The following is a 22,145-nucleotide window of genomic DNA, read 5'->3' on the forward strand; positions in this document are numbered from 1 at the left end:
GACTTCAGTGTGTTCAAGACAGCTGGGAACTCGGAAAAAAACGAGTTCCATCTGGGAAAAATCGTTTTGAACAGTCATTATACCCGAATTCCAAGTCGGGAACTCGGGCATCTTTCTAGAGCTCCGACGTTCTTACCTGAGGACCACCGACCTCCTGATTTGACCTCCTTTTTTCCGAGTTTCCGGTTGTGTTGAAAGCACCATAAAATGTTGATATGATCGGCTGTGAGTGATGGGAAGAAAAAAAGTATCCCAGAAATTATATGAACAGAAATTCACATTTTGGTCAAAAATAATCAGTGTCATGTATAATGCTTAAGTGTCAACAATAGAATAGAACAATATACACACGTTTCTTGTGAAAACCCCTTTCATTCTCTCTTCCAGCCTTGCCAATCCACACTCCCACTTGACGGACTGTTCTACTTGTAGAACGTAATCGGTCACCATAGGAACCGGGACCGATTAGGTGTCAACCCTTTCGAAATTCATGAGTGCGCTTTTTCAGATTTTATGCAGCTACCAAAGCATGTAACGGAGAGGGATAATAACAATGGACTAGCTTGCTAGCTAGATCTCAACAAATGTATGGATCCTTAGACTTCAGTTGTGCATTGTTGTACAATTTCGGGGCTAAACTTCCTCGCCTGAAGAACATTATAGGGTGTTATTAGCCAACATGGCTGAGGACAGCGAGTGGGTTGTGGAGAGCATCGCTGGATATTTGTCAAGTCCCGAATGGGTCATACCAGTTACGGACTTCATGGAAAACAAATGTACAGGTAAGGCCATTTATTTTTTTTTATTTTTTTTACGATAAGGGAAATTATTAAACGGTTTATAGGACCAGGATTACACATGCTATAATCAATGCTTTGCACCCGAGTTAGCTAGCTAGCCAGCTAACTTAACGTTAGCAGGCTTTTCTGAGTACTTTAGCTAGCTAACGTTAACTGTTGTTAGATTTTACTCTCTTAATCAGTCTAACACACCATTTAATTAGTACAGTGTAGCTAGCTAACTTAGCTATACAGCCCGATACATTTGTGTGCAAAATCGTGTAAATGTTCCTCACAAGCCAGAATGTTTAATCAAATTACATTTCTACTTATTCTACCGGTTGTCTGTGCGGTTTGTCCTTCAGTTTACGAAAAAATATCCACTGGAAAGTATTGTTTACCCGACTTTTCAGAGAGCTGGTAACGTTTGGTACACGGTTCGGTTAGATTGGATATTCGCGTTTTCTCGTCAATAGCTATTGAACCAACTAAGCGTGCCATGGACAATTGATATGGTATATTCTGAATCAGGGTGGAGAATATATATTTAAAAAAATGTTACATTTATTTATTTAAATCATGGAATGGCGTGCTTTGTTCAATAGTTTAATTAAAGTGTTGGAATAATGATTACACCAATGTTTTATGTACACACTAGATGGCTGACACGGGGTGCTGTTTGAAGCCACGGTGCCTCAACTTGGCACTCCCCTAACTTTAAAAAATATATTTTGGAAGCTATATAAATGCATTTATTAATGTATACAGTTGTTTTGCCACGTATTTTATTACAGACACCATAATGCATACTTTTAAATAATATTATGCAAGCTAAACATAAATACAAATCTATAAAAACATTATCCTTAAAGTATAATTTTTTTTGCAAGTTCTAATGTTACTGTCCCCACTACAACAAAAAATACATGTACATTTGTCCTTTAATTGAAACTGTACAATTCCATTCGTTCCTATGGAGAACTGCTTCTTCTTGGGAGTGCCAATATGGCCCGACTGGTGGCTTCAAAGCCTCTCCTTGGCCAATACATAGAATCAGCAATCCAGGGTTTATAAATATCATTGGATTATACCCCAGTTCAAGTGTGTATTTAATACTGAAACCGTTTACCATTTTAAGAACCAAACAGAAGCAAATAGACCATAACATTTGTTTCTATTGGACAAATTCACATAGGTCCCGCCCTGTTTTGTTTCATTTGCATCCATTTAAGAACTGTTTTGGCACAGAATGAATACACCCTAGTTGTTTACATTGTTTGGAATGCATCAGTGCTTCACATGTTTGAGTGACATCAATCCAATTATTGGAAATTATAAATTAGTACTTTGATGCAAAGAAGCTAGCTAGATAATCTGTCTGGCTCACGCTAGTTAGCTACCATTCCTTTAAGCCACTCGCATGTGGAACTGTCGCACTGTAGCAACAATGGTGCTTAACCAAAATAACAATCACCTCAGTTGCCAAACCTCCCAGTGCCAGGGTCCAGTTTTTAAAAAATGATCAGGATTTTGCATATTGGATAGGGTAAAATGCATAGGAATAGAATGCGAGTCCCAATTTAAGACAATTATTTGTCCGTTCTATTAATTGCATTTCTATACATTTAAGTGTGTGTGTGTGTGTGTGTGTGTGTGTGTGTGTACAGTGAGGGGGAAAAAAGTATTTGATCCCCTGCTGATTTTGTACGTTTGCCCACTGACAAAGAAATGATCAGTCTATAATTTTAATGGTAGGTTTATTTGAACAGTGAGAGACAGAATAACAACAAAAAAATCCAGAAAAACGAATGTCAAAAATGTTATAAATTGAGTTGCATTTTAATGAGGGAAATAAGTATTTGACCCCCTCTCAATCAGAAAGATTTCTGGCTCCCAGGTGTCTTTTATACAGGTAACGAGCTGAGATTAGGAGCACACTCTTAAAGGGAGTACTCCTAATCTCAGTTTGTTACCTGTATAAAAGACACCTGTCCACAGAAGCAATCAATCAATCAGATTCCAAACTCTCCACCATGGCCAATACCAAAGAGCTCTCCAAGGATGTCAGGGACAAGATTGTAGACCTACACAAGGCTGGAATGGGCTACAAGACCATCGCCAAGCAGCTTGGTGAGAAGGTGACAACAGTTGGTGCGATTATTTGCAAATGGAAGAAACACAAAATAACTGTCAGTCTCCCTCAGCCTGGTGCTCCATGTAAGATCTCACCTTGTGGAGTTGCAATGATCATGAGAACAGTGAGGAATCAACCCAGAAATACACGGGAGGATCTTGTCAATGATCTCAAGGCAGCTGGGACCATAGTCACCAAGAAAACAATTGGTAACACACTACGCCGTGAAGGACTGAAATCCTGCAGTGCCCGCAAGGTCCCCCTGCTCAAGAAAGCACATATACATGCCCGTCTGAAGTTTGCCAATGAACATCTGAATGATTCAGAGGACAACTGGGTAAAAGTGTTGTGGTCAGATAAGACCAAAATGGAGCTCTTTGGCATCAACCCAACTCGCCGTGTTTGGAGGAGGAGGAATGCTGCCTATGACCCCAAGAATACCATCCCCACCGTGTGGCTCAGTTCATAGAGCATGGTGTTTGTAACGCCAGGGTTGTGGGTTCGATTCCCACGGGGGACCAGTACGGGGGGAAAAAAATTTATGAAATGTATTCACTACTGTAAGTCGCTCTGGATAAGAGCGTCTGCTAAATGACAAAAATGTTTAAAAAAAAAATGAAACATCATGCTTTGGAGGTGTTTTTCTGCTAAGAGGACAGGACAACTTCACTGCATCAAAGGGTCGATGGACGGGGCCATGTACCGTCAAATCTTGGGTGAGAACCTCCTTCCCTCAGCCAGGGCATTGAAAATGGGTCGTGGTTGGGTATTCCAGCATGACAATGACCCAAAACACACGGCCAAGGCAACAAAGGAGTGGCTCCATTCGAAGAAGCACATTTAGGTCCTGGAGTGGCCTAGCCAGTCTCCAGACCTTATTCCCATAAAAAAATCTGTGGAGGGAGCTGAAGGTTCGAGTTGCCATAAGTCAGCCTCGAAACCTTAACCTCTATGGGCTAGGCGGGACGAATTCGTCCCACCTACGTAACAGCCACTTGAAGCCTGTGGCGCGATTTTCAAAACCTTAAAAATCCTATTACTTCAATTTCTCAAACATATGACTATTTTACAGCTATTTAAAGACAAGACTCTCGTTAATCTAACCACACTGTCCGATTTCAAAAAGGCTTTACAACGAAAGCAAAACATTAGATTATGTCAGCAGAGTACCAAGCCAGAAATAATCAGACACCCATTTTTCAAGCTAGCATATAATGTCACATAAACCCAGAAGACAGCTAAATGCAGTACTAACCTTTGATGATCTTCATCAGATGACAACCCTAGGACATTATGTTATACAATACATGCATGTTTTGTTCAATCAAGTTCATATTTATATCAAAAACCAGCTTTTTACATTAGCATGTGACGTTCAGAACTAGCATAGCCCCCGCAAACTTCCGGAGGAATTCGCTAACATTTTACTAAATTACTCACGATAAACGTTCACAAAAAGCATAACAATTATTTTAAGAATTATAGATACAGACCTCCTCTATGCACTCGATATGTCCGATTTTAAAATAGCTTTTTGGTGAAAGCACATTTTGCAATATTCTAAGTACATAGCCCAGGCATCACGGGCTAGCTATTTAGACACCCGGCAAGTTTAGCACTCACCATAATCATATTTACTATTATAAAAGTTTTATTACCTTTTGTTGTCTTCGTCAGAATGCACTCCCAGGACTGCTACTTCAATAACAAATGTTGGTTTGGTCCAAAATAATCCATCGTTATATCCAAATAGCGGCGTTTTGTTCGTGCGTCCCAGACACTATCTGAAATGGTAAATCAGGGTCGCGCGCATGGCGCAATTCGTGACAAAAACAATCTAAATATTCCATTACCGTACTTCGAGGCATGTCAACCGCTGTTTAAAATCCATTTTTATGCAATTTTTCTCGTAAAAAAGCGATAATATTCCGACCGGGAATGTCCATTTAGCTAAACTGGGGAAAGTAAACAAAGCTTTCGGTCGACGCGGGCACGCGCCTGAGTCTCACAGTACTGTAACCAGCCACTACCCAAACGCGCTACTTTGTTTCAGCCAGAGCCTGCAAAGCCACGATTCAGCTTTTTGCCGCCTTCTGAGACCCTATGGCAGCCGTAGGAAGTGTCACGGGACAGCTAAGATCCTCACTCTTCAATAAACAGAGACAAGAAGAACGACACCTTGTCAGACAGGCCACTTACTGCCTGAAACCTTGTCAGGTTTTTGCCTGCCAAATGAGTTCTGTTATACTCACAGACACCATTCAAACAGTTTTAGAAACTTTAGGGTGTTTTCTATCCATATGTAATAAGTATATGCATATTCTAGTTACTGGGTAGGAGTGGTAACCAGATTAAATCGGGTACGTTTTTTATCCAGCCGTGTCAATACTGCCCCCTATCCTAAACAGGTTAATGACTTGGAGAAGATCTGCAAAGAGGAGTGGTACAAAATCCCTCCTGAGATGTGTGCAAACCTGGTTGCCAACTACAAGAAACGTCTGACCTCTGTGATTGGCAACAAAGTACTTGGTGGCAAATCCCAAGTCATGTTTTGCAGAGGGGTCAAATACTTATTTCCCTCATTAAAATGCAAATCATTTTATAACATTTTTGACATGCGTTTTTCTGGATTTTTTTGTTGTTATTCTGTCTCTCACTGTTCAAATAAACCTACCATTAAAATTATAGACTGATCATTTCTTTGTCAGTGGGCAAACGTACAAAATCAGCAGGGGATCAAATACTTTTTCCCCTCACTGTGTGTGTATATATATATTGATGTTTGTTGGTATTGTTTATGACGATGGATTAAAAAACACAGCTGCAAATCCGGAATACATAATGTAGGTAGTGTCCCCCTACTTGTTTAATTGAGATTATGCCTGCAAGTTTGCATAGTTCACTAATTTGGATTTTATTTCAGTTTTTGATGACGAAGATGAGAATAAATTGACTTATACAGATATCCATCAGCAGTACAAGCATTTGGTGAGTAGCTAGTCTTTAGAATGGCTTGCAACATTAATATGCATTGGGTTATTGTGCAAGTTTTCTTATTTTGATTATTTAACGTTATACATGCATCTTAAATATAAATATTTTGGATCTACAATTCCAAGTAGACCTAAATCAAAATGTGAAATGGATGAGTTAGCCTAGTCATGAAAAGTTTTTCGGTGTCTTAACATCACATGTTTTGTCTTTGGAAAACAGTGATGCAAGTAGCCACATTTATTTTCAGGTGGAGAAGTTGTTAGAAACCTACATGCAAGAGGTTGGCATCAATGAGCAGCAGTTTTTGGAGGCATGCTCCTCTCCTTTCGCCAAGTCCAAAACCTTACAGGTAAGCACGATAATCATCTTTTTCATATACGCTGCCACAAATACGCAAGATAAGTAGATTTAGATGGATGAGTGTGCAGTTTTACAATGCAAATGGTTTCAGGTAACATAACCTCTACAAACAATTGCACAGTAGGAGAGTTGTCTTTTTAATGTAAGGCATCTTTTTAGATACAGGATTAATGCCACTCTGCTCTGTCACTTGCTCCATCATGCCTCTTGTGATGACCAATATCTAGGGGATTTGTATTATGATGATGACATCCAATGGTTGCTGGAGATTTGCCAGCTCTTGGTCTCTTACTTTGGACTCTGGCCTTACTGAACAGGCTATATTCTGTATCCGGGCAGAATTCAATAGCTTCCATCTCAGGATGATTCATTTAATGCACCATTAATGCTATATAGCCTGTCATGTATTTGTTATGGTTCAGTGAAGAACATCCCATGGCCCCTAAATGATTCCTGTATGTGAGGGAATTCATTAGTGATTACTTATTAATGTAATGTTACACACAGTATGTTACACACCTGACGTCTCAGACCTAACACCTCTGACGTCTCAGACCTAACACCTCTGACGTCTCAGACCTAACACCTCTGACGTCTCAGACCTAACACCTCTGACGTCTCAGACCTAACACCTCTGACGTCTCAGACCTAACACCTCTGACGTCTCAGACCTAACACCTCTAACAGTAGAGATTAGCTCTTTGACATCCCAAAGGCCTTGTTGCTTGCTGATGAAGTCGTGTCAATTTTCAGGTCTGCTCATAGGGATTACCTAAACTGGAAGCTAATCAAGTCATTTGGGATGATTATTGCGCAGGAAGGAGTAGTGGACAGTGCTAGTGTCCCTAAAAATGCCACTGAGGTAGCCTAATATGGGATGTACTTTTTTTAGGACTCCCTATTATATTGTTACCATTTAAACATGTAACTTTGGGCCATATCCAATCAAACTCAATTACCAGGTTTCTGAGATAAATTCAAACCGTGATTCTTCTTGCACTAGAAGTCAGCCTAGGTTATGCTCATTTGGTGTGTGTAGGTAAACAAGCTATGTTTCTTTTTGTGCCAGAATAATCACTTATCCTGTAGACCCAGGGGCTCAACTTTGGTTTTAGAACTGGGGGGGACATAATATTATGACATATTTTTTTTGCAAGTCCCGCCTCTCCCATCTCCTCATTGGTTTTTAGGAGCATATACCCACGTGGGTGATTTGAAAGATGAACTGAGGTCCACACTCCAGTCCAGTTGGTAGTGGTAATGCACCTTGGTTGCCAACTGCCATTATAAAGTCCAAAAAAGAAGCCTGAAGGAAGAGAGATTATTATAAACAAACTTGGTTTACCCTTTGATCTGTGGATTAATTGTCGGAGTAGAGGACCATGTGCATTTCAGGTAAAATAACAACCCAATGTTTATATCTCAGGACAAATTAGCTAGCAAAAGCAAACTAGCTAAATTGCCATAAATGTTTAATGCTTTTCGACTTGTCCCCGAATTAATATAGTTGGTTCAGAGTAGGGATGCACGATATATTGGTGAACATATCGGAATCGGACAATATTAGCTAAAAATGCAAGTAGAAACTGCAGTCATTTTCATTATTCTTAGCAATGATTTAGGAATCCTTGTGAGTAAGTATTAGCTAGGTAGCCACTTGTTGTTCGCCTATTGAAATTGAACTTCAGTTCATGAAAATAAATAGCTAGCCAGCTACTTAACCCTGTTGCCAAAAGCTAACGTTATAAGCCGCCAGCTAGCTTCATCTGGCTAGTGAGGCTCGACTGGACCGGGTTATGTGTTGTGAAGCTAGCCACAGTATGGATTAAGCACAATAGTGGAATTTGCGGTTTGCCTTCAAAATTGAAGTACCTTTTTGAAAGTGATGCAGAAGGTTACAATTGGTGGAATCATGCCATATTTAGACTAGATAATGTTAAACAAGGTTGGAATGTGAAGCAATGAAATGGGGTATCAGTCTATTCGGTGACACCCACAGAACATAACTGTGAAGAGTTTACGCAAATATTAGCATTGTAGCTCTTATCGCGGGACGATGACTGTGTGAAATCACCTCCCCAGTCAGCCTATTGTGTGTATTGACATTCATATTTCACTGTACAGCTTTACCTAAGGATTGGGGATCAATGAAATGGGGTATCAGTCTACTCAGTACCCAAGCTATTTTTTCCCCCAACGTCCTCCTCAGAGTTATCAGACTCCAAAACATCCACACAGTATTGTTTTTCCTCGGGAATAGTGTTCAAAACACATAGGTTGACAATAAATGTGGCTCAATTCACAGTTGTTTCAGAGTCCCGCAATAAGAGCTACGATGCTAATGTTCTCTGGGTGTCACTGAGTAGACTGATACTCCATGTCATTGATCCACAATCCATAGGTAAGGCTGTACAGTGAAATTTGTATGACCACAATGCAATTCTAAAGTATAATACATCCAGTGTGATTTCAACAGATTTGTCAAATTAACTAATTATTGTCTTTTGTTGATTTCATATAACAACATTCCAAACTCGTTTACCATGATCTATTCAATTATGGCATAATTCTACTATTTGTATTCATTAGCATCACTGTCAATGACCTACTTTTATTTAGAAGGCTAACCGCAAAGTCCACTATTGTGGCTAATCTTTATTGTGGCTAGCTTTACATAGATGGGCCCGACCACCATTAATCAAATAAGAACGGTCTTATAAATTAGGGTTATTTTAGATGATGACACCTAGCTATATAGTTAGCTAGCTAACTATAGCTACTGAAACAGATTATGTCGTTTTGCTATGTTTTTGGGGAAGAACATTGTTTGCATCCATGAACTAGCTAGCTCTCTTTTATGACCAGCACTGTAATGTGTAATAACTACATAAAAAATGAATGAATGCCTTAAATTATTATGTGACGTGCAGTCATATTCAGGTCCTGATTGGTCAACAAGCATATTTGGCATGTCAAATAGTGTTATTTGATGTGTATCTTTTTTGACACGCAAAGCCCCAAACAGCGTTCCATAGAAATCCTGGTTGAGAATGAAATGACTGAACAAATGAACAACAAAACAGCACATCAAGTAAGTGAAAGAAATAGGTTTTGATTATATTTTACTGGTAATGGGGACATACGTAAATGCCAACAAAACTTTTTGGACAGTGTGGTGTGTAACCTTTATTTAACTAGGCAAGTCAGTTAATTTACAATGACGGCCTACCCCGGCCAAACCCGGACGACGATGGGCCAATTGTGAGCCGCCCTATGGGACTCCCAATCACGGCCAGATGTGATACAGCCTGGATTCGAACCAGGGACTACAGTGACGCCTCTTGCACTGAGATGCAGTGCCTTAGAACACTGCGTGTGTGTGTGTGTGTGTGTGTGTGTGTGTGTGTGTGTGTGTGTGTGTTAACTATTTAACTGTACTAGAATGCTTAAATGGCCGCAAAAAATTTTAAATATCGGTATAGTTGTATATTTTTTGGGGCAAGGAAAATATCAGATATCGGTATCCGCCAAAAATGTCATATCGGTGCATCACTAGTTCGTTTTGATATTTCAACCTGCGTGTCCTGATCGCGTCTGGTGTGGGTGGACAAATCAACATGCACGCGGACATACGCACACGAGCGGTCTGGTCAGCATGTAATGCTCTCCTGCAAAACATTCAAGTTCATTTACAGCCTAGATCTTCTTGAAATGTTTCCTCCTCGTCGTGGACTGAGGAACATGTCCCATCATATTCAACTCCATGGCCAAAGAATGTATGGACCTGCATGACAATACACAATAGGAAATAGTTCCAGTACATAATGATGATGTATTCTGTTTCTCCATCTGGTGATGTTGGGTTGTGAGCCTGAGACGGTTAGCTACTGGAATTCAGGAAGACCTGATCTATGACAGGATTAGTGGCCCAGGCCTGAATTGGGTTAGTGAAATCTAGGAACAGCTCAAGGGAGCTATTCCTGATGGAGAGTGTTACTTAGTCCCAGATCCAGCGGTGCCCTCTGGGACTTACCTGGGCCAGAAAAAGACATCAGGTGTGTGTGATACAGAGAGCTAGTTTGAACCCTAACCATGCTGTTGGCCCACTGTAACAATGACAGTGCCAACTGTCAAGAGTGCACACCCAGAGGTAGTAGAAAGTACAAACATGATCTAGCCAAAATAGTTAGATAATGTTGAAAATTATTAGTGCTTGTTATTAACTTGTTACTAACCCCTTTTTTGACTGTTTGTTCAATGTCCATCCTAATTACTGTTAGATAGGCCTAACTGTTTTCTGCTCTTGTCCTGTCTTCCTTGATACAGGCTGTATTCCATCCCATCCTGGCCACAGATGACTTCCAGATGTTCAGGGCTCTCATGGTACAGAAGAATATAGAGCTGCAGCTCCAGGCGCTGCATGTCATTAAAGAGAGAAATGGTAGGCTTATTGGCCTTGTCAGAGTTGTCACACAACTCCCAATTAGGGTTTCAGAATCCTATAACTTTCCAAAAATGTCCAGATTTTCCAGAAGTCTTGTTTGGAGGATTCTGGATTTCCTGATTATTCTCTGAATCTTTCAAGTGGGATTTCTGTAGAAAATATGGGAAAGTGACTTGATATCGTTGCAGCCCTAGTCCTAATGCTTGCTTACCATACCTGCTTACATTCTACATTCACACACACTATGGTACTGATGAGCCTACACCGTCTAAAACGACACCGATTAAACCGTTTTGTTCTAATGTTTACCCTTCCTGTGTGCGTAGGCGCTCTGCCTGAGTGTCTCACAGATGGAGCAGATGTGATGAGTGAGCTGGAGCAGCAGGAGCTGAAGATTCTTCAGGAGGTGCTCAGGTAAGAGACATAGAACTGAGGCCTTTCCACCCAATCTCATACATGCACGGTGACTCTGGAATTTATTGATGTAATTTTATAAGAAAAGTGTTTTCGTTCAGGATCTCATCAATGATGTAGGCCTTTGTGTAGTTTCCTTTAGTCATTGGAGCATACGTAGGGCCCATAGTTTTTCCTGAGCACATCCTTAGACCTTGGAAAAGCTCCAATGTTTGTCTATAACCAGGGTCTGGAGACTTTCCTGGTCAGGACATTTGGTCATGAACAACTCCTGGCTCTAAGCATTATGCTATGTATGCTAATGCACTTGGCTACAAAAGTATCCATTTTGATGTTTGTGTTCTGTACGGTGTGCTGGTGTTTGCTCTGGTTGCAAATCCAATGTCCTCTTTGGGGATCAGTGTATTTGTATTATTATGGATCCCCATTCCTGGGGTCCAGCAAAATTAAGGCAGTTAAACAATTTTAAAAACATTTACAATAAATTCACAACAGATTTCACAACGCAGTAAGTGTGTGCCCTCAGGCCACTACTCTACTATCACATATCTACAACACAAAATCCATGTGTACATGTGTGTATAGTGCGGTGCGTATGTTATCGTGCCTGTGCTTGTGTCTCTTCAGAGACCCCGCTGTTCAATAAGTTGTATTTGTTTTATTTATATGATTCTATTGCTTGCATCAGTTACCCTGATGTGGAATAGAGTTCCATGTAGCCATGGCTCTATGCAGTACTGTGTGCCTCCCATAGTCTGTTCCAGACATGAGGGCTGTGAAGAGACCTCTGGTGGCATGTCTTGTGGGGTATGCATGGGTGTCCGAGCTGTGTGCTAGTAGTTCAAACAGACAGCTCGGTGCATTCAACATGTCAATACCTCTCACAAATACATGTAGTGATGAAGTCAATCTCTCCTCCACTTTTAGCCAGGAGAGATTGGCATGCATATGATCAATTTTAGCTCTCTGTGTACATCCAAGGGCCAGCCGTGCTGCCCTGTTCTGAGCCAATTGCAATTTTCCCGAGTCCCTCTTTGTGGCACCTGACCACACGACTGAAAAGTAGTCCAGGTACAACAAAACTAGCGCCTATAGGACCTGCCTTGTTGATAGTGCTGTTTAGGTAGAGCAGCACTTTATTATGGACAGACTTCTCCCATCTTAGTTACTGTTGTATTAATATGTTTTAACCTTGACAGTTTACAATCCAGGGTTACTCCAAGCAGTTTAGTCACCTCAACTTGCTCAATTTCCCCGTTATTTATTCCAAGATTTTGTTGAGGTTTAGGGTTTAGTGAATGAGTTGTACAATGCTTTTAGTTTTAGAAATATTTAGGACTAACTTATTCCTTGCCACCCATTCTGAAACTAACTGCAGCTCTTTGTTAAGTGTTGCAGTCATTTCAGTCGCTATAGTAGCTGACGTGTATAGTGTTGAGTCATCCACATACATAGACACACTGGCTTTACTCAAAGCCAGTGGCATGTCGTTAGTAAAAATTTAAAAAAGTAAGGGCCAGACAGCTGTCCGGGGGAATTCCTGATTCTACCTAGATTATGTCGGAGATGCTTCCATTAAAGAACACCCTCTGTGTTCTGTTAGACAGGTAACTCTTTATCCACAATATAACAGGGGGTGTAAAGCCATAACACATACGTTTTTCCAGTAGCAGACTATGATCGATAATATCAAAAAAGACATTGAAGTATAACACAAACTTAATAAGCATGGGTAACAGGCTATTTGGTCAGCTATTTGAACCAGTAAAGGGGGCTTTACTATTCTTATGTAGGGGAATGACTTTTGCTTCCCTCCAGGCCTGGGGGCACACACTTTCTTTCTAGTAGGCTTAAATTAAAGATATGGCAAAAAGGACTGTCAATATCGTCTGCTACTGTCCTCAGTAATTTTCCATCCAAGTTGTCAGACCCCTGTGGCTTGTCATTGTTGATAGACAACAATACTTTTTTCACCTTTTCCATACATACTTTACCAAATTCAAAATTACAATCCTTGTCTTTCATAATTTGATCAGATGTGTAGTGTCAGCGTTTGTTGCTGGAATGGCATGCCTACATTTTCTAATCTTGCCAATGAAAACATTATTAAAGTAGTTGTCAATATCAGTGGGTTTTGTGATTTTAATTTCATTTAAGGTGCTCGAAAGCTTTTTACTATCATTCTTTATATGATTTCTTTGTTTCATAGTATAGTTTCTTCTTTTTATTCAGTTTAGTCATATGATTTCTCAATTTGTAGTACAGTTGCTAATCGGTTGTGCTGCCAGACTTATTTGCCATACCTTTTGCCTCATCCCTCTCAACCATACAATTTTTGAATTCCTCATCAATTCAAGGGGATTTAACAGTTTTGCAGTCATTTTCTTAATGGGTGCATGTTTATTAGTAACTGGGATAAGCAATTTCATAAATGTGTCAAGTGCAGCGTCTGGCTGCTCCTCATTCCACACCACACACCAACCAATATTCTTTATATCATCAACATAAGAATCACTACAAAATGTGTTGTATTACCGCTCAACCTCTACGGGATCGTTGTCCTCCTGATCATTGGGCAGTCTTGAGACAACATTTTGATCAGGCATGCAATGGTTCAATTGATCAGTCAAAACTTTGCACATACACTGCTGCCAACTAGTGGACAAAATCTAAATTGCGCCTGGGCTGGAATAATACATTATGGCCTTTCTCTTGCATTTCAAAGCTGATGGTACAAAAAAAATGCACGTTTTTTTTCTTTGTATGATCTTTTACCAGAACTAATGTGTTATTCTCCTACATTCATTTCACATTTCCACAAACTAGAAAAGAGTTACCTTTCAAATGGTATCAAGAATATGCATATCCTTGCTTCAGGTCCTGAGCTACAGGCAATTAGATTTGGTTGTCATTTCAGGCAAAACATTTTTTTTTTTAAGGGTACGATCCTTAGGCCCAGCCTTTGGAACTTTGGTTTTCCTAGATATGGCTACTATATTGTTGGATTTGGATACTGCTTTAAAGGAAATTTCTGCTGCATTAATAAAGATGTGATGAATACATGTTGATGATTTCATTTCTGTGCTCTTTGTAACTGCCCTGGTCGGTTGACTGATAACTTAAACCAGGTTGCAGGCACTGGGTACAGTTTGAAGCTGTTTCTTGAGTGGGCAGCTTGATGAAAGCCAGTCAATATCGAAATCACCCAGAAAATATACCTCTGTTGATATGCATTTCACACACATTATCCATATACTGACTGTTAGCACTTGGTGGTCTATAGCAGCTTCCCTCAAGAATGGGCTTTAGGTGAGGCAGATGAACCTGTAGCCATAGTACTTCAACAGTATTTAACATGAGATCCTCTCTAAGCTTTACAGGAATGTGGTTCTTAATATAGACCGCAACACTGCAGCCATTGGCAATTCTGTAGATGTTATAACCGTGTATTGCTACCACTATCATAAAAGGTATTATCTAAGTTAGTTTCAGAGTTAGAATATGAATGTCATCTGTTACTAGCAAGTTAATGACTTCATGAACCTTGTTTCTTAGACTACATGTATGTTAGTGGGCTATTTTTAGCATTTTCTGGACTGCTTGATTGTTTTCTTCACTGGAAGCTTAGCAGAAGTAGACATAATCATGCTATGCATGTTAGTGCAGGGTGAGCTGCACACAGTGGACTTCCTACTAGGGCACACCATCTCAGTGCTAAAAGTATAATAGGCACATGATTACTGCATACAATAGCTGTGGGATCAGCAGAGGCATTCAGGGCAGTTAGAGGGACATAAATTAGGTTACTTACAGTACATTGTGTCTTCCAACGACCCTGGGATAATGTACATTTGCTGAAGCATTGTGACAATGGTAAGGATTAACTGAGCTGGGGTCATTGATAAGTAATTGTCTCAATGCAGCCTTATAATGCTGTGAAAGGATCCAGGAACCAAAATTATTTGGGTGGATCCCATGCTCCTTATAAAATGAGCATTGTTTCTAGGAGGTATCAAAATTGTCAATAAATGTTACACCCACAGAGCTGCAATAGTCTCAGAGCCAGTAATGGAGGGCTAAAAGTCTGCTGAAAGGTTTAATGCCACGATTTAGGGAGGGCAGAGGGCCAGATATTATGGGGCGTTTGTTGGTGTCAAGCAGTGACACAATCAGTTTCTTTAAATTCCATCTTCAGCTGTTCTGAGCTGCCCTTCATAATGTCATTAAATCCCACATGAACCATGAAACTCAATTTCCTGATGTTTAAAATGTTTGGGGGCAGCTTATTAATGTCCTGTACTTGTGCTCCTGGATAGCACAAAGTTTTTACTCCAGGGACTGAGACATTTCTCACCATTGAACTGCCCAATACAACAGCTTGAGAAGGGAATGGAGAAATCTACACATTCCTACCCATAACATAATTCGTTGAACCTTTCACGGATCCACGAGAAGCAGGATAGCGTACGTCTGCTGCTCCCGGCGACAGGTCCAGACCTCCCACCGCAGGCAGTGCCCCGTCAGATCCAGGGAGAGGGAAAGGAGCCGAACTCGACGACGAAGCCGTTGCTGGAGTCAGCGTAGTTAGAGTATGGTGGAAATTACAAAATTATGTTATAATGCTGTTATTGCATCAAGTGGTTGTTAGAACGCTCATCTGTGTGTGTTCTACTGAGGATGGGCCCCTAGAAGATTTACATTGTCTTTGGGTGATACCCACATTCCAGAGCATGAGTTAATGTTTCTGTTCTATAAGGTACCAGGGAGAGATGACTCCAGGGACAGACCCTGGTCTCTACACGATGAGATACTGCCTGCTGTGAATTATAAGTATCTTTCATACAAATCTTAACCTTGTGACCCATTCCATACATCTGTTGTTTGTCATGTAGACTGAAGGAGGATGGACTTTGCTATAAAATGCTGTTGCTCAAACCAGCTCGTTGAGTTCTCAGTGATCACATCCAGGGGTGATTACCGACCAGCTCCATTACTGCAGTAATTAAATAAAAGTTTTTAATTGTTTTGAAGAAATCTAAGTCTCCTTTAGATTACAATAATTCCAACACGAGTCAACACCAGCAATCAAGGCGCAAGTAGATCAGGCACCAGTGCAGCAAAGCTATTCCTTATGTCAATCTGCTCCGACCCTCTCGCAGTCATTCCTATCCACTTAGCAGCATGCCGCTGCCTTCAGTTTCCGCCACTTGTGACATGGGACCAGCGCTGATTGGAACAGTCTTCTTGCTGTTCTCGTCTACTTCAATACAAGATGGAGGAGGAGAAGCAGATGGAGATGACTTATTTGGCAGGCTAGTTCCAGGTAGCACAGGCCATTCGAATAGGGACAGATGACAAGGCGGGGAAACATCCATCAGACCCGAGCGGCGTTTTCCCCATACATTCGTGCAGAATTGAGATTTGCTTGCTAAGCATAGCCACCTCATTCCTGTAATCCTCCGCTAGCAAACAATTGCCACATTGGAACTCCGGATTGTCAATATTGTCCCAGACAAGAGCGTAATAAACACAGCTTCTACAGAGCTGGAAATGTTCGTTAGCTATTCCAGGCGAAGCGGGCTCCAATGCAACTTAGCTAGGTAGTTGGTAGCAGGTGTTGACACAAACACTTATAAAACTTCGGAAACAACAGGTCGAGGCGAGGGAGGTATCAGCTTGTGAGCGGAAATGACATATGATGTATAGCCAGGAACAACACAAATACTGGTCTCACTATCCAAGATTATATCTTCCTTGTTCTATAAGCCGCTCTATCTCTAATGGGATTTCTGCATTTGAAGCTAAGCGAAGTGCAGCACTAAAGGTTGTGTGTCCATAGGGAACTAAGCTCCTTAGTGTTACACTGAAATTGAGGGGTTTACACTCCATGGCAATGGAGAGAATTGTGTTTTTATACTTATGTCTTAGGGTTGGCCTCACCCACCATTCTTTGGTCCTGATTCGTCTACTTGAAGTCTCAGAGGGACATGTTATAGATCTATGTGACGCGTCTTCATGCTTTGACTGTAAGTGGTCTAATCGGGGCATTCGATTGCTAGTTTACCCAGAGCTTTGAGATGTGCTTCACAAGAGCTAGGCCTATTTTATAGCACAGATTGTGTAGAGACCACTTGACCTTCGGTGGTCTCATGTTAAGTTATGTTGTCAGCTATGCTCATCGAAAATGTCGCAACATTTTTGTGTTCTTCAAATCCTGTGTGATGGAAAGTTTCATCCTTGTTGAATTAAGCTGCTAATCAGTTCAATTAAGAGATCATGATGGTGAGTGGCAGCAAGGTGATCACTAAGGACAGGAGCTGGGACTCATGCCAGCTTTGGGCCTTATAGTGTCTTTATAACACTCATACTTCAGTACTATGTAGGTTATGTTGTTTAAGACTGGCAGTAGGCAAACCTTTATTCAACTACAAGTAACACATTCTTTGTTGTAAAGTAACCTCTCTTATCATCGGTGTTATGCGACTACCTAGGCCCAGAATAGGGGATTCATCTACTGATATTAAACATATCTCCCTCTATGTGTTTGCACAGGATGTCAAAGGATGAGTATGACCAAGAGATGGCTCTGAGATTGCAGTCAGAGGAGGAGATTGGCTCCACGTCCAGAAGCTGCTCTGATAGGCCACTTCTAGAAGCAGACAGCATCCAGACGACCGCCTCCACTCAACAGACAAACACCACCAACAAGGTGAGTTATGAATCTAATACTGACCCATTGGAGTGATGTAATACAAAAAGAATAAACACCAATAACTCTTTGTCTGCCTTTCTTCAGAGTGTGATAAATGTGTCCTATTTCATGTATTTGTAGCTATAGTATTCTTCTGAGCTATGTAATTTAGCATCAACACAAAGGGATAGTGATGCGTGCTGCAGCCAGCTGCTTACAGCCCCTGCATAGGCTACGTATCATGTTATTAGATGGTCTTCAATCAGTCACATCAGTCTACTAATGCAGAGCAGTACAGTTGTGGCCAAAAGTTTTGAGAATGACACAAATATACATTTTCACAAAGTCTGCTGCCTCAGTTTGTATGATGGCAATTTGCATATACTCCAGAATGTTATGAAGAGTGATTAGATGAATTGCAAAGTCGCTCTTTGCCATGCAAATGAACTGAATCCCCAAAAAACATTTCCACTGCATTTCTGCAGAAGGCTTCAGGGCGCCCAAGAAAGTCCATCAAGCGCCAGGACCGTCTCCTAAAGTTGATTCAGCTGCGGGATCGGGGCACCACCAGTACAGGGCTTGCTCAGGAATGGCAGCAGGCAGGTGTGAGTGCATCTGCACGCACAGTGAGGCGAAGACTTTTGGAGGATGGCCTAGTGTCAAGAAGGGCAGCAAAGAAGCCACTTCTCTCCAGGAAAAACATCAGGGACAGACTGATATTCTGCAAGTCATTTTCTCTGATGAATCCCCTTTCCGATTGTTTGGGGCATCCGGAAAAAAGCTTGTCCGGAGAAGACAAGGTGAGCGCTACCATCAGTCCTGTGTCATGCCAACAGTAAAGCAGCCTGAGACCATTCATGTGTGGGGTTGCTTCTCAGCCAAGGGAGTGGGCTCACTCACAATTTTGCCTAAGAACACAGCCATGAATAAAGAATGGTACGAACACATCCTCCGAGAGCAACTTCTCCCAACCATCCAGGAACAGTTTGGTGACGAACAATGCCTTTTCCAGCATGATGGAGCACCTTGCCATAAGGCAAAAGTGATAACTTAGTGGCTCGGGGAACAAAGCATTAATATTTTGGGTCCATGGCCAGGAAACTCCTCAGACCTTAATCCCATTGAGAACTTGTGGTCAATCCTCAAGAGGCGGGTGGACAAACAAAAACCCACAAATTCTGACAAACTCCAAGCATTGATTATGCAAGAATGGGCTGCCATCAGTCAGGATGTGGCCCAGAAGTTAATTGACAGCATGCCAGGGCGGATTGCAGAGGTCTTGAAAAAGAAGGGTCAACACAGCAAATATTGACTCTTTGCATCAACTTCATGTAATTGTCAATAAAAGCCTTTGACACTTATGAAATTCTTGTAATTATACTTCAGTATTCCATAGTAACATCTGACAAAAATATGTAAAGACACTGAAGCAGCAAACTTTGTGGAAATTAATATTTGTGTTATTCTCAACTTTTGGCCACGACTGTACATGATCTGGCAGATATCCAACCCTAATCAAGGACATGGACTCTCCTTACTACAATGGCTGTTTTTTCAAGTCGTCTCAGAAAGCGGCTTGTATCCCTATAAACTAAAGCATTGACTTGTAACACTGTTTTTGCTGCATTATCGTTACAATGTGGTGTTTTAGCCTGTATATTAACCTAATGTGGGGTATGTGACAACTCTTGTATGTTGCACATGCGAAGGTGGGGAACAGTGGGGGCCAACAGCCCTCTGTCGCTCTGGTCAATTGCAATGCAACCCTGAAGCCTGCTGTAGCTGGAGGTGGTGGGCAGATTAGTCCACCCAAGACCAGCACATCTGCCCTTTCTAAGTTGCCATCAGGTAATAATACTGACTCTGTATACACTACTGTTCCCCTTGAAGCCTTTCCTGTAGTGTAGACATAGTACATGAATGCTAAAAGGTTGAATATACTTCAGAGGGTGTATGAGTAATAGATGGTTATGTGTTGATGCAGAGCGGCACAGTGCAGAGCCAAGGATCCTGCCTGCAGTGAGGGTTCCAGTGAAGGGCACTGAGCCTCCGGCTGTCTCCAGGGAGAAGGGGAGCAGCAGCCAGGCAGCAGAGGGCTGGATAGAGGAGGCACGTAAGGAGGCTGGCATCTCCAAGCCATTCACAGTGAGTCTCTCCTACTGCATATACCATACATGCCATGTGTGTCATGCACTGACTATAAATCACTCTGAATGAAAGCCTCCGCTGGATAACATGATTGTGGCAAACAAACAACACTCAGGCAACAGTACATAGAAAGGAAACCTTGAAATGCTACATTACTAGTTTTGTTGGAGACAGAACTGATGGACTGTGTTTCTCTGTGTGTTCAGGAGTTGTCAGCAGAGCAGCAGGAGCAACTCCAGCAAAGGGCACTGTACCTGAGGCAGCAGAGGGACAAGCTTCAGGCCATGAAAAAAGAACAAAGACCCAAACCAGCCACACCAGAAACCCCAGCACCCACTCCCTGCACACCGGTAACATCACACCTTCTTCTATGTCTCTTCCTGTAAACATATGGGTAGTACTCCTCCATAAGACACACGTAACAGCTTTGTGGTAGATAATAATGCACACCTCGGCTGATGACTGCATAGCACCTGGGGTCAACTCTGGTCTTCCTATCTCATTGTTTTTTCCCCTGATATTTAGTCTCAGTTTTGTCTGTTTTCACATTCTTCCTTTTTGAAGTTTGGATTTTCTCCTTCTCTTTATTCCCCTATCATTTTCTTTTGCTGCATTGCCAATCAAAGGACGATGGTCCCAAAATGAACGGGGGTGGTGCTAGTATAAAGGAAGAGAGGGTCAATGCACCCCAGCCTGTGAGCTCTCCTGTGGGGGGACAGGAGAAGCAGCCCAAGGTGATCTGTTTGAGTGATGAAGTTTTGATTTCACTTTGTAGTGCTGCTGCCGTATGTGCTTCTATTCTTACTGTAGCTACAGCCCTGTGCCTGTCAATATGGCTGATATGTGCGACTTGACTAGATTTAGTGGTGCTACCGTTCAAAATTTGACTCAATTTGTTCTCTTCATAGGAGATCTCTGTCGAAGAAAAAAAGAAGTTGCAGAAAAGAAAACATCTGGCAGAAAAACTGAAAGAGGAAGTCATCAAAAAGTAAAACTGCAGTATATCCCCCCAGAGTGTAACTGTAGTCAAACTGGACCATCAATTCATTGGGAAGCTGAGATGGACTGTGCTTGTGAAGGGGCAACAGGAAATGTGCATTTGTAATGGAATGTAGTATTTCAATGATTATTGATAGTCTTAAAGGGAATGACACATTGGTTTCCTTACCCTATAAGCAGTCTATGGGCAAGGTGACAACAATCCATGCTTTCGTTTAGTTGCCCTGGCACTGATTTGGAAATTATGCACAAACTATTCTAATATTGGTCCTATGACTTGAATATGATTTGTTCCACAAATGCTTAAATGTTAGCATGTGGTAACAGTGCCAGGGAAACTAAACCAAGGTATGAATTGCTGTAATACCTTGTTTATAGACTGCTTACAGGGTAAGGAAACAAATGTCATTTTGTAATTTGGGTGAACTATCCCTTTGTATAATATGTGGTTTAATAAATACATTTAAAAAAAAAAGTAAATTCTGCCAGAGATCTTGTGTAATAAACCTACTGGTCTGTGACAGGTGCTTAGCACGAAAAGATGCAATTAACTATCCATGCTTGTAGATAAGATGCTCTGAGGTATACATCCTGTTAAGTATGAATAGGCATTAGGAAATGATCAGCACACAAATATACAAACTTTACTGTATATGAAAAATGTAAAGGTTGTAGCATTAACACAATTCAGAAAAATAAGCAGGTTGTTCACATTTGTATTGCAGGTTCAGTTCAATGTATATAAACCCTGGATTGCTGATGCTATGTATTGGCCATTGAGAACTTTGAAGCCTCTGGTCGGCCGTATTGGCACTCCTCCATAGAATTTTGGTATTTCAATTAAATGTTAAATACATGTAATTTTGTCCTCTCTTTTTTTAGTTGGGACAGTAACTCAATTATACATTTAGGAAAATATATATGTTTAGCTCACAATATCATTTAAAAGTATTCATTAAGGTGTCTAAGAATAAATATGCCAATAATGAATGTAGACAAATGCATTTCTAAATACTTTATACACTCAGGGAGTGCCAAGATTGAGGAACTGTGGCTTCAACACAGCCATCTAGTGTAAAATATAAATCATTGGTTAAATTCAACTCCTCTCCAGATTAAAATAAAGCTAGATTCACACAATGCCAGGGTCACAATCTGAAAACGTATCAAATGTTTAGAATG

The 22,145-nt window shown here is 41.1% G+C and overlaps 1 protein-coding gene across 2 annotated transcripts; it reads left to right on the forward strand.

Moving 5' to 3' along the window:
* Positions 1 to 418: 418 nt before the first annotated feature.
* On the forward strand, positions 419 to 21,824 carry LOC106607969 (cilia- and flagella-associated protein 36). 2 transcript variants are annotated; one of them, XM_014205509.2, is made up of 11 exons: positions 419 to 782; positions 5,837 to 5,901; positions 6,155 to 6,256; positions 10,594 to 10,708; positions 11,038 to 11,125; positions 17,678 to 17,834; positions 19,526 to 19,664; positions 19,801 to 19,961; positions 20,171 to 20,314; positions 20,591 to 20,698; positions 20,873 to 21,824. In XM_014205509.2, the coding sequence occupies exons 1-11, from the start codon at positions 680 to 682 to the stop codon at positions 20,954 to 20,956; spliced, it is 1,266 nt and encodes a 421-aa protein (XP_014060984.1). In that variant the 5' UTR covers positions 419 to 679; the 3' UTR covers positions 20,957 to 21,824. The 2 variants fall into 2 exon arrangements, with proteins under 2 accessions (XP_014060984.1, XP_014060992.1); XM_014205517.2 differs by lacking the exon at positions 20,591 to 20,698 and having other exon boundaries at positions 421 to 782.
* Positions 21,825 to 22,145: the final 321 nt, after the last annotated feature.

Source organism: Salmo salar, chromosome ssa01 (genome assembly GCF_905237065.1).
Source record: "Salmo salar chromosome ssa01, Ssal_v3.1, whole genome shotgun sequence".
Lineage (NCBI taxonomy): Eukaryota > Metazoa > Chordata > Actinopteri > Salmoniformes > Salmonidae > Salmo > Salmo salar.

Excerpts from the sequence above, each read along its gene's own strand:
- LOC106607969 (XM_014205509.2), top strand. The coding sequence starts at position 680 with ATGGCTGAGGACAGCGAGTGGGTTGTGGAGAGCATCGCTGGATATTTG. Across the intron at positions 5,902-6,154 it reads ATCAGCAGTACAAGCATTTG|GTGGAGAAGTTGTTAGAAAC; the intron begins GTGAGTAGCTAG and ends ATTTATTTTCAG. Across the intron at positions 10,709-11,037 it reads TGTCATTAAAGAGAGAAATG|GCGCTCTGCCTGAGTGTCTC; the intron begins GTAGGCTTATTG and ends CTGTGTGCGTAG.